The sequence below is a fragment of the Pteropus vampyrus genome, unplaced genomic scaffold (assembly GCF_000151845.1).
Source record: "Pteropus vampyrus isolate Shadow unplaced genomic scaffold, Pvam_2.0 Scaffold83, whole genome shotgun sequence".
Classification (NCBI taxonomy): Eukaryota; Metazoa; Chordata; class Mammalia; order Chiroptera; family Pteropodidae; genus Pteropus; species Pteropus vampyrus.
The window spans coordinates 6,943,847-6,961,199 of NW_011888864.1; the positions used below are offsets into that span (position 1 = coordinate 6,943,847).

The 17,353-nt window shown below is 38.7% G+C and overlaps 1 protein-coding gene across 7 annotated transcripts in view; it reads left to right on the forward strand.

Annotated features, from left to right (window-relative positions):
- DOCK9 (dedicator of cytokinesis 9) overlaps positions 1 to 17,353 on the forward strand; it is a 187,403-nt gene that overhangs the window by 125,147 nt on the left and 44,903 nt on the right. For 3 of the 7 annotated variants that reach the window (XM_023532423.1, XM_023532426.1, XM_023532424.1), the window contains exons 34-38: positions 5,295 to 5,428; positions 7,387 to 7,501; positions 10,860 to 10,926; positions 12,329 to 12,376; positions 14,935 to 15,071. In XM_023532423.1, the coding sequence (XP_023388191.1) occupies positions 5,295 to 5,428; positions 7,387 to 7,501; positions 10,860 to 10,926; positions 12,329 to 12,376; positions 14,935 to 15,071 (501 nt within the window). Of the gene's footprint in view, positions 1 to 5,294; positions 5,429 to 7,386; positions 7,502 to 10,859; positions 10,927 to 12,328; positions 12,377 to 14,934; positions 15,072 to 15,603; positions 15,648 to 17,353 lie in introns of all 7 variants that reach the window. The other 4 variants (XM_023532425.1, XM_023532427.1, XM_011363219.2 and 1 more) reach the window with 2 other exon arrangements.

Sequence of the window (17,353 nt, forward strand, 5' to 3'; positions counted from 1 at the left end):
TTAGTATCTGACTGCCATTATAATGAGCACAGTTCTTTAGCATTGTTCATGCTTCAAGATATGCTCTCAGTAGCCAGTTAGATGAGTCCCTGGATCTAGGATCGTGTTGAAATCTTAACTCCCTGACCAGAACTCACTCTGTAGGACTCAAGACTGTGGAAATTATGTAACTAGAATGAGATGATATTTCCTCCTCAGCTTCACCGCAGATTATCAGGCATTAGATTCTCATAGGAGCACCGGTCCCTGGTGCCAAAAAGTTTGCGGACCGCTAATATAGTGTACACTTAGAGAGTTTCCTTTGTGTATTTCTGTCCCTTTTTCCCAAACAGTGATGCATTTTTTACACTATCTCTCCACCTCTGAATAAATCTCCTAAATGATGTGCACTGAGGTGAGCCATATTTGTAGAATGGTTTTTTGTGGTTTCAAAAGGCATAAACTTTCACTGTCCTTAAATGAATTGCACCACACTAATCTCACCCTGTACAACGTTGTATTTCACCCTGTACAACATGTGTATTCTCTAAACCTTTTCTAATCAGAATAAGTAATTTAGGACATAATGCTACCTCTCTGTACTGCTTCAGTCATGAGAAAAATGAGCACACGGTCTTTCCTTGGCTTTCACAAAGAAAAATCCCTTTTATGACATGACTTCAAAATTAACACAATTTTTCCACTGATTGAGAGTTGAGGTGAAGCTCCAAACAAACTTGCAGAGATTTTCACTGCTGCTATGATAAGTCACTGTTGTCACTGTTGTTCATTTGGGAGGATTTCCAATGTGAGAAAAACCGGTATTCCAATCAGAGCACTTGAAGCTTTTTCTGAAAGAAAAAACAAACAAAAATAATCTAAATAATAGTGTTGGATGTCGGAGCTCTGGAAAGGGAAAGATGCTAGACCTTTTGGGGAAAGGAATGACTTCATGGACCAAGATTCCGCAACCCCGACTATAAATATTTTGTGCTCCCTTCTTACTCTTTCTCTGATCCACTGCCACCTTCCTCCCTGTCACACCTCGTGCCGCTGCTGCTCCCACTCAGGCACATTTAACTTGTCAGGCTGTTCTCTCTTGTTCTAACACTTACCCTCACAATTCCAAGAACAGTTGATGACTCTCTTGAAATCATCTTTGATTATTTCTTCTCTTTCTCTCCTTTGACAGACTGTGAAGGAGGAATCACTTACTTTGCCAGCTGTAAACCCGTTAGTGACACCACAGAAGTCTGGAAACACACTGGATAACAACCTGCACAAAGATCTCTTTGGCGCTATCTCTGGCATTGGTAATGCGCAGTGCTCTTACCCACTTCTCTCTATTTAATTCCGAAAGTGTCTTTAATCCAGTAGTTTGCTAGCTTTCAAATTAGAACTTTGAAGTCTGAGTTTCTGCCTTGATAATTCTCTTCCTTGTTTTGACAGTTAACGACTGAAACCCATCAACCCTGCACTGAAATATAAATCCCAATTCTACTGTATTTGTACTGTTTGCTTTTTAATGCCTAAGTTAATTTATCACTTTGAATCTTTAAATTGGAGCGTTTATGTTTTCAGAAAAGTCATGTCTTTGCATGTACATGCGTGGAGTTGGGATTCCTTTTTCATGTTAGCAATTCAGTTGAAATGAGACAGTAATTCCTAAAGGAGATAGTGGTTTATGGTTAGAATGCAATCCTGAAATTGGTTTTCTAAAGTGCTCTTTCTTGGAATATTTTTTCTATCTGAAATAATGTACGAGCGGCCCCCGTGGGAAGGAAAACAGATGGCATAAATCAAGATCCAAATGGAGTAGTTTTCTTCAAAAGAAAATGCCTGAGAAATGTACTTATTAATATTCTGACTAATTGAGCCCCTGTGCCAGTTCCTTCATAAAAATAATGGTACAAAAAATACATGTCTTCACTGAATTGTCATAGATACTCACAGGCTTATTCTGTCTTTTTCCTTTTCCTTTATATAGCACCTGGAATAAATGAAACGTCTTGCTATGGCTAGTGCTTAGACCACCCATTAATTAATGGAACTAACTCCCAAGGCAGAATAAACAGCAGTGCTAGACGATTAACTTGCAAGACTGTTCATTCTGAGTTTGTCTTTACCTTTGGCGGTGGTCTTGTTGTTAACATGCAGTTTCATATAGGTGATGAAACCAGGAAGAGTAGAAAACTGGGAACCACCCACTAATACCCAGATTTATCCTACAATATCCCAATACCAATCCTTAATCTTACTTATGTTCATATATAGTTTTCATAATTATACTTACCTCATTTGGTGTCATAAAGATTAAATGAGTTAATTCTTGCACTGTGCTCAGAGCAGAGCCTGGCACGTGGTGTTTCCCTTAGCCTTTCTCCTGGAGCCTTCGCTCTGTCTTCTTTGCCTTGCTGTGCCCGTATGCGCAGCCGCTGCCCCAGGAGCCGGGAAGGGCCTCTCGCCAGAGGCTTTTGTCAGCAGTGGCTCACAACACTGGCTTTAAAGTCGGGCAGATGTGGCTGTGGAGCTTGCTGGACTCCTAGCATTTACTTACTGCCATGGGCAGGATGTGTATCCTCTTCACCCTGTATCCGCATCTCCAAAACAGAGTCGTGGTGAGGGACGAAAAGCTAATAACGATGTGTGCAGTGCTGGGCACGGTAGACACTCAGTGTTAGTATCTGACTGCCATTATAACGAGCACAGTTCTTTAGCATTGTTCATGCTTCAAGATATGCTCTCAGTAGCCAGTTAGATGAGTCCCTGGATCTAGGATCGTGTTGAAATCTTAACTCCCTGACCAGAACTCACTCTGTAGGACTCAAGACTGTGGAAATTATGTAACTAGAATGAGATGATATTTTGACTCTGACTTTATTTTCCAATTTCCTATCCACCTGGTTAGTGTTTGGGATGCACTGAGATCATAAAGATGAAACATCGGGTATCTTCAGCATGACTCAGTTGCTCTGTGTTCATGGCGAAGTTATGAAAAGTGCTTGAGACTCATTGTCTCTTTTCACTCCCTTGAATTTCAAGATCTGAATCTACTTTTCATAGAAATTCACCACAATAAACTTATTTATTCTCAGGCGTTATTGATATTTCTCCCATCTTTAAAGACTTACATCCTTGTTCCCTTTTAGCAGTGCCTTCCAGAGAAGCCCCACCTCTGAGCTGGGTTTGCTAGTTCTCTGGTAGCTTTTATTCATCAAGGAGTTTCCAGTTGATTTCAGTCCTGGTGCTTATCCTTCAAAAGTAGACTTTCTCTTTCCATCTCCATTTAGAAGAAATCTTATTTCCACCTCAGAGGTTTTTTTTAATGTTTTTGGAACATGGTACATAAAAATATCCAAAACAGATTTATTGCTGGTCACGAGGACTCTGAGGTAACATTCGTTTGAAAGGCACGCGTTCTTAGGCTCAGGGTTCCTTTTACCACCTATGTGGCGTATTGCATTGGGCTGTCTGTACAAAGGGGAGAGAGGAGAACTAAACTTCTTTTCATTTTACTTACATGTTAAGATTTTTTTTAAGTTTTGTGCTGGGCCAGTATTTTAAATATAAACACACACACAATAGGAACATAATTCTAAGCATGTTGATTTTGATTTAGTGCCTTTCCATCTGTTTGTCTTAGATTAAGACTGTAGTCCTGAAATTGAGCCTGAAACTCTGAGAATTTAGTATTTAATTCCACTTTACCAAGGACTTCTTTCTCCTGAGCTCTGTCTTCTACATTAAATATGAAGCCCAACTGTATTAGGACTATAATTATAATTTGCTCATAATGTATGTGTCTTTCCTCTCTGAGTATAGAAGAAACCTCACAGTTCTTTCATAGGGTTTTCACCTGCGCTTTGTGACAGTCAGTCACATCATTTCTATTCTGGGGAGTGCAGCCCGTAGCCAGCGGTTTACATAGTCCGTCCTTCACTTGCATTTCAAATTCCTCTGGCTCTTTCCTTCCGTGGTGGTAGATAAACCTGAGCATTAGATAGGGGGATAAATGAACTTAGAAGTGTCTTAGTCAATAGCTAATTTGCATGCCGAAACCTGACCATGGCCAGTCCGTAATGAGCTGCCAGATAAAGGCATCTTCAGCTTGGGTTTGCGAGACTGTGCTTCCAGCTTGCTAGACCACGATGCCAAAAGTCCCCTCTTGCAGTCTGCACGAGCAGCCGGGTCTTTCAGTTGGAGGCAGGCCTTTCGGTTCAGCACAGAACGTACAAGTCTGAGAGTCATTTTAAATTATGTGATTACTTACATCTTATCTAAGCAGGAAGTTAATATATTACTTTTTAAAATTCCACAGTACCAAAGTGGGGGGTGGGGGCTGATTTCTGCCTTTGAATGCTGTTTTTATCATGGATATCACAGACCTTATGTCCAAGTCAGATTTCCTTTCTGCTCGTGTTTATTGCAGAGCTTCCCCAAAATGTTCAGTTCACATCATTCACTGTCACAGTAATTTTTTTTATAGAGTCCCCGGGCCCAAAGAAATACCTAACAGTTTTGTTGATTAGGTACTTAGGGCCAAATAACTTATATTCTTATATTCTAACTACTTAGAAGGCATTTGAAAAAAAAAATACACATAAGTTTAAAGAAAAAAATGTTTATTTTATTTTCAGTAACTACGGCTCTTACTAATGGGGTATATGTGCCTGTTGGGCACTGCCAAGCTTCTCAAGTTGAGAATCAGATTGCTCACAGCCCTCCTCATTTCCTGTTCCACACTGATTTTTGCCCAGCACTTGCTTTTTATCATAGCAACCACCAAATACCCAGCTTCACAAAGATATGATATCATTAAAAGGAATGTAGCATGACCTAACATTGAAACTACAGTTTTCCAACAGATGTCAATTGTGTTTTCCTTGAAAATGTAGACTATCTCATGACACCCCTCTGAGTTTTCTAGGGCACCTCAGCATACAGTTGGAATACTTTGGGTGATTGCATGGTTTAAGTTTTTGATTTGATAGTTGTAGTGGATTTATCTTTTTAAGAATTTTTTTAAGTCTTTATTCTAACTCATTGTGAAACAGTGTGTGCTCCTTTCATCTTAGCAACCAAAGGTGGTTTCTCATAAGTGAGTTGGTAGCTACGTCTGAATGTTTCTGATTAAAGTTTATTTTTATCTACTCTATATGGCCTGGTTCCTTAAAGGTTAATTGAATGCAACTCGCAAACCAGCTTCCTAACAAAAAAAAAAAGTGCCAAGAAAGTAATTCCCCTCAAAATTCAGTACTTATCTTTATTTTGTTCAATCTCAATAATTCTTTGGTCTTGGCTTAATTTCCTTTTAGCTACTCCATATACAACTTCAACTCCAAACATCAATAGTGTGAGAAATGCTGATTCGAGAGGATCCCTCATAAGCACAGATTCGGGGAACAGCCTTCCAGAAAGGAATAGCGAGAAAAGCAATTCCCTGGATAAGGTAATGTATTTTCATATAACTTAAGTGTTTCTTATAACAAATAGATTTAGCCCAAAGTAAACATGCTTCATGTTCTAGTGTTAATTGTATGACCTTTAAAAAAAACAACACAACTCAGTTAACATGGGATAGATAATCAGAGTATTAAGTAAGGATAGGGCTCATTTTTCTGAAAGCCCTGATTCCTGTTTCCAGGATTCCAGATCAGGGCGATGTTACAGTGGAGCACTCGGAGCAAATGGTTCTCGCAGGTTGGGCAACTCGCGAAATCAAAATGCCACTCCGAATGTGTAACACAGTTATCTATGCAAATGAGCATTGGATCCAAAGCCAGCTCCAGAAAGATTAATTGATCAGATAGGCGATTCAGGATTAAGGGTTTATGTGAAATTTCTCTACTCACATTGTGTCCCCAACCCTAATGTAACACATACTTCTCATATTTAACCTTTTTTCTTGAAATAACTGAGGCTCAGACTATTTGGAATTTTATGGGAATAGATAAAGCTTGAATTAAACCTGGAACCATGATAGGTTGGTCTCACCTTGGCCACTGTTGATTTCAGGGTATAGGCTAGCACATGTGTAAATAAACAGGCGAACCATTTAGGGACGTGTTCCTAGTTCTCAGACAAGGAAAACATCAGGTTTTTAATCGTATCACACACTTCCATGTCTGGCATTGACAAAATTATCCTCAACTGCAGTTCTGTAGAGGTGAGAGCATTGAAGCGTGGGTATGTGTCGTGACATGTTGAACTTTTCCCTCGACCCTAACATGCTTTCGTGTCTAGAGGGAGAAGCTACTCAGAAGGCACTCCGCTTGTGTCATACGCAGTGCTGGAGAGGACGAGGAGAGCTGCCAGTCAGCCAGGAAAAACCGGGTCACTGTGGATTTTTCCCTTCTAACAATTCCACCTTTGCCAGAGGAAACATTGCATGCCACACCTTCTCTCCCACTGCGAGAAGTACTGAGTTCTCTGGTGTCTCTGATGAAGTGGGTGGGCCAGGTGATGCATCTGTGCTGTAGTTTTGCCACTAATTGCACCTGTAATCCTTCCTTTAATAAAAATATTCCGGGATGTAGTTTATTAAACCTACATTTTTTCAGTTGCCCACTAATACCCTGAATGAAAGATACTATTTCACTGATCTTTCTGATTTGGTATTTGGCAAAAAAAAATTTTCCTGATTTCAGTTGGAAATACAACTTTGAGGACTTTAAACTCTTTTCGTTTTTTATCATAAGATGAGATTCTTTCCTGTATTTTTTTACATGAAACCTTTGAACACGTGAATCTCCTGTCTGGTGGCAAAACTGCCCTCGCTCTGCACCCTGAGCTTTCTGATGTTTGCAGTGTTGAGCTAAGCTGATGATGGAATGACCTAATCAGTTTAGGATCTTTGGCAGTGCTGTGCTGAGGTGTCCCTATTTGTCCCTGTCAGCACCTGCTCATTGTTTTCCCTCAAGAGTGACCCACGATATCAGCTAAATGACAACGACTCAGCTCCAGGCCTTTGTGGCTGGTACTCCGCAGCACCATAGACTGTATTTGCTATTTCAGCTACTGACATTTTTTCTGAGGATATGGTTGGTTCTGCAGTGTCTTCTGAATCATCATGTCTGTGTTTGATCCTAGCACACATGCATGAGGTTTTACTTGGCATTTCAGAACTAAGCTGGTAACTAAAACTATGGTGTTCCGGTTTGAAAGATGTGTGCCTCTGGCTTGTCCCTTAGGAGAGTATGCACAGGAAGCAAGCCAGAGCTTCTGTGGAACAGCACTTGTGTGTATTTGGTGAAGATGTGCCTCTAATTTGTCGGCAAATTATTCATACCTTCCAGTTCGTATGATTGGACTCAATTCTAAGACTTTCTCTTCCGAGGGAGAAAAGTGAAACTAATTTTGCTTTACCCATTAGTGAAGGAGAAAAATCCACGGTATTTCCTTTTTTAGCACCAACAAAGTGGCACTTTGGGAAATTCTGTAGTTCGCTGTGACAAACTGGACCAGTCTGAGATTAAGAGCCTGCTGATGTGTTTCCTCTACATCTTAAAAAGCATGTCTGATGGTAGGTGAAAATGAAGGTATCTGCTTTACTTTCTTCGTTTCAGTATTTGGTTTATTTTTTTAATGGTAACTAGTCAAAAAGATATAAGGGTTTGAAAGGATTTTCCTCTTTGTTTGAAATACATGTTCATTTTCTAAAGGGAGTAGAAATAAAAATCTTAATTTGGAAAAATATTTTTATTAGTTATTCTAGAAAATGAGTTCTAAAATGCAAATGGACCCATTTTATAAATTTGTATTAAACTCAGACCTTCTGCCTTAACTAAAGGAGACAGAGACAGATAAGTAAAGTAGCTTTTGATTTTGTTTTAAATTTCATTTGTCCAAATAAACTTACTGGCAACCTGCCTAACTTTATTAGTCAATTTCTTGAATTAGAAAATATAATGCCTTCCACTTAAAGCGTGTGACATTCCTGGCCTCAGCTGGAAGCCATTGTCTAATGGAAATAGTGGTGCCATAGTAGATCAACTTTCTGATTAAGAATTTAACAACTGCAGTTTTTAATAGAAATGATCACAACCATTAATGCTTTATCAGTCCACTTAAAGCTTGTAAACATCTGTGGGAAGGACAGTTTCAACTCTGGTTTTGTGATATAAGTGATCACATAAAATTGTGCCTTGGTACAATGTCACATTTCTTATTTTCCCTGAAACCAATTAGTAAGTGTACTGTGAGCTTCATTAAGGGAGTAAAGGAAAGCTCTCAAAAACAAAATGCCATTTTTTGAGAACCCGAAGGCCTCTCGTACTGCCCTGTGTCTGGTCACAGTAGACATGGGCATTAAGCATCCAGTGGAAGGTATTTCTGCCTAAAAATAGTGTTTATTTTATATTGAGCTTCCATTTCAGCAGCAAAGCAGCCCAATCATTTAATTCAGATGTCAGGAACATCATAGATATCCTTCAGGTGCTTCAGGACTCGGTTATTTTATTCTTCTGTCCATTCGATACTTTAAAATAACTATTTTAAAAAGAACAAACAAACAAGATTTTTCTTGAATGATGACCAAATGCAAAAGCACTGGGCAATTACTCTATTCGGGTTACAAAGCTGAAATTCTTTCCATTAAGTCAAAAGTTCTAAACTTTACATTATGGTAGTGAGTTTTAGCCATTACTATAATCCTGTTTTTCCTTTGTCGAAAGTTTTTTTTTTTTTAATATTTTAGGTTTTAAAAATAAATATGATCTATAACTAAAACCTAACTGCTTTTTAAAGATAAATGCCAGAAATTTTGCATCCAAGTGAAAGTTTCCCTTTAAAGTCAGCCCTTTGGAAGGCCATGCACATACTTTAAAAATGCAACAACCTCTTTACAATAGTTTCAGAATACCCTTTTTTTCAATTATCTTCAGGTTATTGATTTCTTTCTCTTATAATTAGAATTTTTTTGTGTGTCATGTTTAAGTGATCTTCACCTACGCCCAGGGTTATAAAGATATTCTCCCATATTTTCTTTAAAAGCTATATTATTTAAATTTTCACACTTAAATCTTAATATCTACCTAGAATTGATTTTTGTGTATGTTATGGGGTGGGGGAGAAATTGCCTACAGAGCAGTTTATCAGTCAGACAACCAAAATTAATTGTGTAACTTTGTAGCTACTCTTTCCTTTATCCCACATTTAATGAGCACTTTCTACATGCTGGGCCCTCACTCTCTTGGTGCCTCTCGGTTGGCCAGTTAGTTCTGTCTGGTGTGTGCTGGGATTGCCAGAGATGTCTACAACTTGACCTGCAGTGGCCCCCCAGCATTCACTTGGCTCTCTGGGTTCTCACCACACCAGGATGAACAGCCTCAAGTAACCAGAGTCTGTCCCTCTGGAATCTAAACTCAAAACCCCTGAAAAGTGGAAGCTCCCTGACCCACTCATGTTACTGGCCTAATAGGCCAAATGTGGCTTTTAAAATAAGGTGTACTTGATTTAAATCTCATTCCACCATGATTCTTTGGGCTGGTAATTGGGAGAAATACTTTTTTTTTTTTTTAAGAATATTTATAAGAGTTTATTTGAGCCAAAACCGATAAGAATTGCTGGGAAGCAAGACCTGAAATGTTCTCTGGGAGAATTACTTAACTTCCCTGAGCCTTCTTTAGCTTCTCAGTAAATTGGAACTCTGCCTCTGATTATGGTGAGGATTCGATGACATGCTATATGTGATATCGTGAGACCACCTGGCACAGTTCCTGGGCATAACACATTCTTGAAATATATTCCACAGCTTCCCCTGCCTGTCACTGTTCTTGACAAGTCCATGACTGTGTATTTCCACGAGCCATCAGCATCACTGCAGATACCCTCTTACTCACCTCAGCGCCCCTAAATCAGTGACTTTTTCCTTGAGAGAAAACTTTTCACCTATTTCTCAGCCTCAATGTAAAATACTATAAGAATGCAAAAATGTTTATCAAATGATAACAGTCTTTGTGCAATGCTAAATTGTCAAGGATTATACACAGAGAATGCTTCTGTAAATGAATTTGTAGGATTTGCCTTAACTACAAATATGCCATGTCAGGTCTTAATGAAGAATGGTGTGAGTTCTTAAGAGTACAGTGTATCATCGTGTTGGGAAACAAAAATTCGCATACATACTACTTGTTTGGAGGGCTATTTGGCAGTATCTGGCAAAATTTTAAAGGTACATACCATTTGACACAGCAATTTCATTTCTAAGAATTTGTTCTATAGATTTAGTTGGACGAGTATGCAAAGACCTGTGTAAGAGAATGTTCATCAAAACATAATTTATAATAGCAAAAGATTAAGGGGAAAAAAACAAGTAAATGTCTATCAGTAAGGGACTGGCTGACTCGTTTACAGTGTATCCATGGAGTAGAATAGTATGCAGCTTGGAAAACATAGAGATAGACCTAGACCATACTGTTGAATTAAAACCCAAAGGGCAAAAAACAATGTACGCAGTATGCATACTTCCATTTTAGCATATGTGTGTTAAAAAGTTATTCTGTACATTTCAGAACTTTCACAAGATTCCCTACTGGTGAGGGATTCTGTAGTAGGTAAAGAGAGAGTCTGACTTTAGACTGTATGCCCACTTGTATTCTTTGAATATTCCAGTCCACTTATGAGCGCATTATATATGTTAAATATTTTTATATAGCACTAGATGAAATGTGATGAAATTAAAGCTCAAGTGTTCAAATGTAGCTTATTTGAATAAGCCCCTTGGATATGTTATCCAGGATAGCTTGGTCACTGTGGTTTGTCCTTTGATCAGACATAAAAAGGGGGTGGGAAGGACTTAGAGGCCTGCGCTCTGAGAGCTCGTCCCATCCCATAATGTATGGAATGCACATCATAATTCTGACCAAATGTTTACTTTCTAGATGCTTTGTTTACATATTGGAACAAGGCTTCAACATCTGAACTAATGGATTTTTTTACAATATCTGAGTGAGTAGTTTTGTTTTTGCCCATTGCCTCTTGATTTTTTTGCTGGCTACTTAAGAGATGTGAAGAATACTGAGTAGTGGAACCAGGAATGCAGCATATTCACATGCACACTTACTTCTCACGCTCTTCCTCCTGACCCGACCCCAGCACCTGCTCTCAGGAGCTCATGACTCGGTGGGCGGTGACCGACCTTAAATTACTAGATACGTGGTTGTTATAGATAAGAGGTCACTGCTTATGCTTATAAGCCATTTTAATAAAATAAATAATAATTGGATGGGTGCTGTATTTCTAAGTTGAACCTAACTTAATCAAGCAGATGCAGAAATTGAGACAGAAATTGCTATTATTTTAAAATATATAGTAAGCAGGGTAAAATCTTACATATTATCTATATTATCTTATTTTATCTCTTCAGTTTAAGTTTCTGATTTCCTTTAAGCTCTTCCCTTCTATAAACACAAATCCACAATTCCTTATGCAAAACTGCTGGGGCCAGTTTATTTTCCCATTCCCAAATTTTTTGGATTTTTAAAAAATCTATATATGGAGTATATTCCATAACACCCCAATAGGGTCTCAGGCAGTACCCCACAGTCAAAAACACTGTTTCTTAAGTAAAAAGTTATTTCTGCAATACTATGATTGTTCACAATAACTGGGTAAATCATAACTATAAGTAGCTTTATATCTGTTAGCCAGGTCATGATTTGCTGTTCAGTGTATTTGCACAAACTCAGGTGAAAACCTATGGTCTTCAGAGCTTTGTGCATTTTAGAATTATGCTGTCATTTCCTAGTCTCATGACTATTCTCTCTGCTGAATTAAAGTTGGGAGTTGTCACATGGTAAAATAAGATTCAGCACTGGAAAAACTTACTGGACATTATTTAAACTGCCTCTTATTAAATACATGCTTTAAAAAGAATCAGTGTTGTGGATATATTACAACAAAACAAAAACTACATACTTGATATCTGTTAGGACCAGTCTTTTAAGCCAAAAGAGAGAGCTCTTTACATAGATCTGACTGAGGACAGAAAAGCAACTCAAAACAGTGCAGCAGCGCATATGGTGTCCATCGTGACTTCTAAGGCAAACTGCCTGGAGCAAATGTCGAAACCCTGAGTCAATGGACAATCCTAAGGATCCCAGGCCACTCTTCTGTGTGGCCTTAATGACCCACCCCAGAAATGACAGCAACACAATATGGGGCCTCCTTTGCAGGCTTGTGATATTCTCTGGGTCCAGAGGGACCTTCCAGAGAATTTCTGAAAACCAGAAAGGGCTAGTGGTAGATGTAAGAGTTTATTGAATGTGTTTTTGTCAATGGGTTTAAATAAAACAATGTACTGAAAATAATTTTATCTTGTTTTCCTAATCATCTTGCTTCCTGTCTGCAGGGTCTGCTTGCACCAGTTCCAGTACATGGGGAAGCGATACATAGCCAGGTACTGTGGGGGGTTTAGTTTAAAGTGTTGTGTCGTTTTCTGAATTACTTTCCTGTATTACTTGGATCCCAATGCGCGGTGATTGGCAGTTGTAATTCTCATAAACAGCCATGAAGACAGTTGGCAGGTCTTTGGACTGCTACCATAAAATCTGTTAGCATCTTTCGCCTACATTCCTTCTGTCTTGTTTTTTCTCATCCATATCTCTTGGAAAGATTTTCCTTTGTGTCCTGTTGCTACATTTCTACCCTTCCTTCCAAATTCTCCCTCGTGTCCTGTTCGTTCTGTCTCTTCTTTCTCTACTCCCGGTTCCTCCTGATGTGTCTCCTGGCTCTATTCTCCTTCCCCAATTATTTCTCTTCCCGTTTCACTTTCAGAGGTTTACCCTTTCACCTCCCAACTACGCAGATACTAATTTCTCATCTCACCACTTTCTTTCTTTCTTAACAAAAGGATGTTTTCAGTCTTTCTCAAATTTCTTTATATTTGCACAAAAACCTTCTCTAAAATCAAGCCTTTTCTCCTCTACTTCCAAATAAGCTATCCATGCCCTATGTTTTTATCTGACCAGAACTCTTTACTGAGTATCATAAATCCTCACTTCCCACAACATGCTTTTGGCTCTGCATTGAGTTGGAGAAGAGCTAGAAACTCATTGCTGACGGGCCTGCAAGCAGCTCCTTCTTCAAGGTCTTCCTCAGGGCACGACTTGTCATCACCAAGTTCTTACTCCTCACGATAGTCATTCAGCATGTGTGTATTTGTTTTTTTCCATGTTGTGTATTCTGTAATAATGTATTAATGGGGTCCTGGTCTACATATCATATTTTTTAATGTTATTGTTTTAAATAGTTTAACTATAGGAAAACATTTATGTTTTAAGAAAAACTTTAAAATTGAGTTCTAATTAAGATTTTTACCTATAATTTTATTTTAGAACAAATAAGAAAGAGATTTTTAATAGACTTTCTATTTAGATGAAGATTTCTTTTATGTTAACATTGTTCTTGAGATATTTGAGAACTTTTCAGAATTAACATTTTGTGTTAAATAAAAGTATGTTTTTTCTTTTAAAAAGAGCAAATTTAGAGAGACTATATTATGCTTTCTTCCTATTAATATTTTGTTTCTAATTGAAATCGGTGGCTCTTGAAGTTCTCTAATCTTAATTCTTTTATTTTTATCATAACAGTTATTTTTACATTTGAGTTTTTTGAGTACAAAATGCAAGTATGTACAAGATGTCTTTATACAATGTAGTTGCTTTGACTTTGTCTCGTGAGGATGGGCAAACAGTATATTTGCAACAGAAAGGCACTAAACTGGGCGAACTTCACACCATTCTCGCAGTAACTGTCACCAACGTCACACGTTGGCATTTGGAAAATGTTCTGCAAAATAGAATAAAATGCCTCAGAGCTGAACATGGTGAATATGGGAAGCTGAAGGTTTCTGCCCCCAATAAAGTATTTTAAAATTGGGTTTTGTGAAAAAGTTAACGCTTTTTCAATGGCTATAAATTTAACTTAAATTTTTAAAGAAAATCTTCCAACTTCATAAGCACCGTGTATATATTTGTATATAAAAGTGCACGTTCTTTGACTCTCTTAAAAAGATGGGCAAAGGAAAGTGGAAGTGGAGGGTAGTGTTACTCTGTTACGTGCACTGTGGAAAGACATGCCCTGCTGTATATAAAACTGTCGCGGTCTCTGCTGCATGTGAAAAAGATTCTGAACGATTTAAACGTCGTCAGTGTTTGCCATCCACGGTGATCCAGTTTTATGAATACTGCGCCTTCTCATTGTGTCACTTTGAAATCACCCAGCAGCATGTTGCCCGATGATATTCCATGCATGCCCTGTTCTATTCCACACAATAACACAATGAGGGAGACGGCTGGCTATGGGACGGGAGACAGGTGTCCTTCCAGCACTGGCCTCATTTTTCATCTCTTCTGGTGATGGTACACAGTAGGAAGTTAGCTGTTTGATTGCTAACCCACATCACTTTTCTATTTCCTTTACTTGACTGCTGACAAGTTTAACAAAGTGTATGGCTCTTCTCCTTCCTGCTTGGGTAAGAATAAAGGTGGTTAAAATTGCTTCATATAATCCCTCCCATGGCATGTTTGTGCTCTGTTTTTTCCAATGCATTATTTTAATTAAAAAATATTTTTTTACTCTTTACTAACATATATAATCCCAAAAGATTTGTGGTGTTTTGGCAGTCGTCAGAACGCTAACCTTTAGCACCCTTTTGGACTGATGCTCAATTTTTTTTGAAGTAGCATCTCTAAAGTATTTTCTAAAACTGAAAAGGTCTCTGCTTTGGCTTAGCGTTTGCTTCTACATCATTGTCAGGCGCTTTGCTGTGAACTCTGTAAGAGCTGCAGCCTGTGCGTCTGTGGCTCAATACGGCCCCAGACAGGCTTCGCTGTGTTTGGTCTGTGCGTGGCCAGTCTCCTTTGTGCTTGTGTCCTGGCCTCACTAACGCTCCCTGTCTCTCTGCAGTGTAACAAGTCTAACTTTTGCTTCTATCCCATTTCACTCATGTTGCAGGAACCAGGAAGGGTTGGGACCCATAGTTCATGATCGAAAATCTCAGACATTGCCTGTTTCCCATAACAGAACAGGAATGATGCATGCCAGATTGCAGCAGCTGGGCAGCCTGGATAACTCTCTCACTTTTAACCACAGTAAGTCCCATGACATACCATCGTAACAGCCAGCCATCTCATGTGACATCTCAGAGGGGAGAGCCCCAGGCCACGCCACACCACATTACCAACTTAACTTTTCTTCCAGCTCAAAACGAGTAGGACGAAGACCTCCTGGCGCAGTTCCCTTCTTTGGAGGAGAATGACATAATGTGGAACGTGGTCAACTACGGCCCAGACCTCAAAGTGCTAGGCCTTTTGCCCCAGCCTCTCCACTCGGTATTTTTAAAACAAAATTTGGCACGTTTCATAGCCAGACATCCTTTAATATTTGGATTCATTGCCTATGGCCAACTGATCATTGATTTTCCCCCTGCAACTCTTGAGAACATCTGGGACAAACTCCTTTCGCCTCGATCTCATGCATGTAATTGATCAGGCATCCACATTCTGACATTCCTGCTCTAAATGTATGTTAATCCTTAAACTGCTGTGAAAACATAAAGCCCGTGAATCAATTTGCAAGGGTGTGGAAAACCCAATAACAAAGTGACTTTTTCTGTGTTTTCAGTGTGAGAAAGATATCAAGTGTGCTTGGGATTTCTGTAGACAATGGTAAGATTTGGTCAGGGTGAAGTCTGCTTGCGAGGCTGCTTCACTTGCAAACCGAGACCTTCTGTTCATCTTGCCTTCCTAACTCTGGGGCTTTCTAACTTCACGGTAGAGATTCTGCCAAAATGTGGGTGCACATTTTTAATTGACTTTTTTTGGTCACCAGAGGGGATGTGGCATCATGTGCTGTCCCTAAAAATTTAAGCGTTTCATCTTCTTAAGGGTTTCTTAAAGCAGAAAACCTAAAAGATATCAACCAGGCAGCACTTTGAAAACTAATGCAATCATTTATAATAATACCTTTTCTGTTAGTGGTGTGTTCTCTAATTGTTTCATCTTTTCTCTAAGCATGACATAGTAGTTATCATTCTTCCTAGACAATTAGCTGTCCTTATTTTAAGTAATGTCTTCAATGCATAGTTATTAATATTTTCTTATCATTTCTAATCATGAGAACTCCATTCACTGTTATTTCCATGCCTCTTTCTTAATGCACGCTAAGAGTAAAGACAATATTCCCATTGCCTTAAATTGATAATATAGTTGACCCTTGAAGAACATGAGCGTTAGGGGTACCAAATACCTCACAGTCAAAAATCCACGTATAACTTTTGACTCTCCCAAAACGTAACTACTTATAGCCTACTATCGATGGGAAGCCTTACCGATAACATAAACAGTTAACGCATATTTTGTGTGTTATGTGTATTATATACATACTGTATTGTTACAATAAGTTAGCTAGAGAAAAAATGTTATTGAGAAAATTATAAGGAAGAGAAAATACATTTACAGTATTTATTGGGAAAAAAAACCTTACATGTAAGTGAACCCACGTAATTCAAACCCAGTGGTAGTTAAGGGTCAACTGTAATTCAAAGTAAGGAGGCTGAGGAATCCTAATACAGCAGCTTTCCACTCTTCCACCCCAACAGTGTTAAATGTAATGGGTACAGTCTCCCTTTATAAAGTTCTAGGCTTAATTTAAATCAGTATTATGTCAATCTGCCACACACTGAATCGGTAGCTTGCAAATGCTCGTTCTGAATTCTGTGCTTAGCTGTAGAGTGTACATCGGTGACACACCTGAGGCTACAGTACTTGATTTTTCAACGTCTTGTCTATTGGGGCATTTCCTAGCTCTGCAGACAAGGGATTGAAACAAACAAGGAGTTTTTGTTATTTTTAGTGTTCATTTCTTAGTTAGCAAACAGAAATTAAATTCCCACTATTTTGCAGGATCTGCTGTGGTGCTTTAGCCCAGATAATTTATAACACAGGAACTACCTCACTATCAGTTGAAGTAAATGCTTAAACTTTAAAGCATTTTTTAAAAAAGTCATAAGCAGACCAAGGCCTCAGCTCCAAAAATAATCATTTAGAAAACACAGAAGACAGAAGAAAAATAAAATCAACGATCAGATGAATAACCTTAATCCACTAAGATATGCAGCAGCTCCTCCCACTGCAAATGGATTTTGCTATGGTGGCCTGAACTGGAGGAGGGAGACAGCTGGCTATGTTCTGCTGCCAAAAACCATGTTGTTAACATGGTTGATTTCCATTCTTTCTTCCTGCTACCCACAGAGAACCCCATCCCTGCCTATCTCCTTCATCCTGGAGTTTTTGCTTTAGTCAGTTTTCAGTGACACTGTCTTCAATCAGTTTCTCCTTCTGCCCTCCCAATAAATAGTGCAAAGCTGATTCTT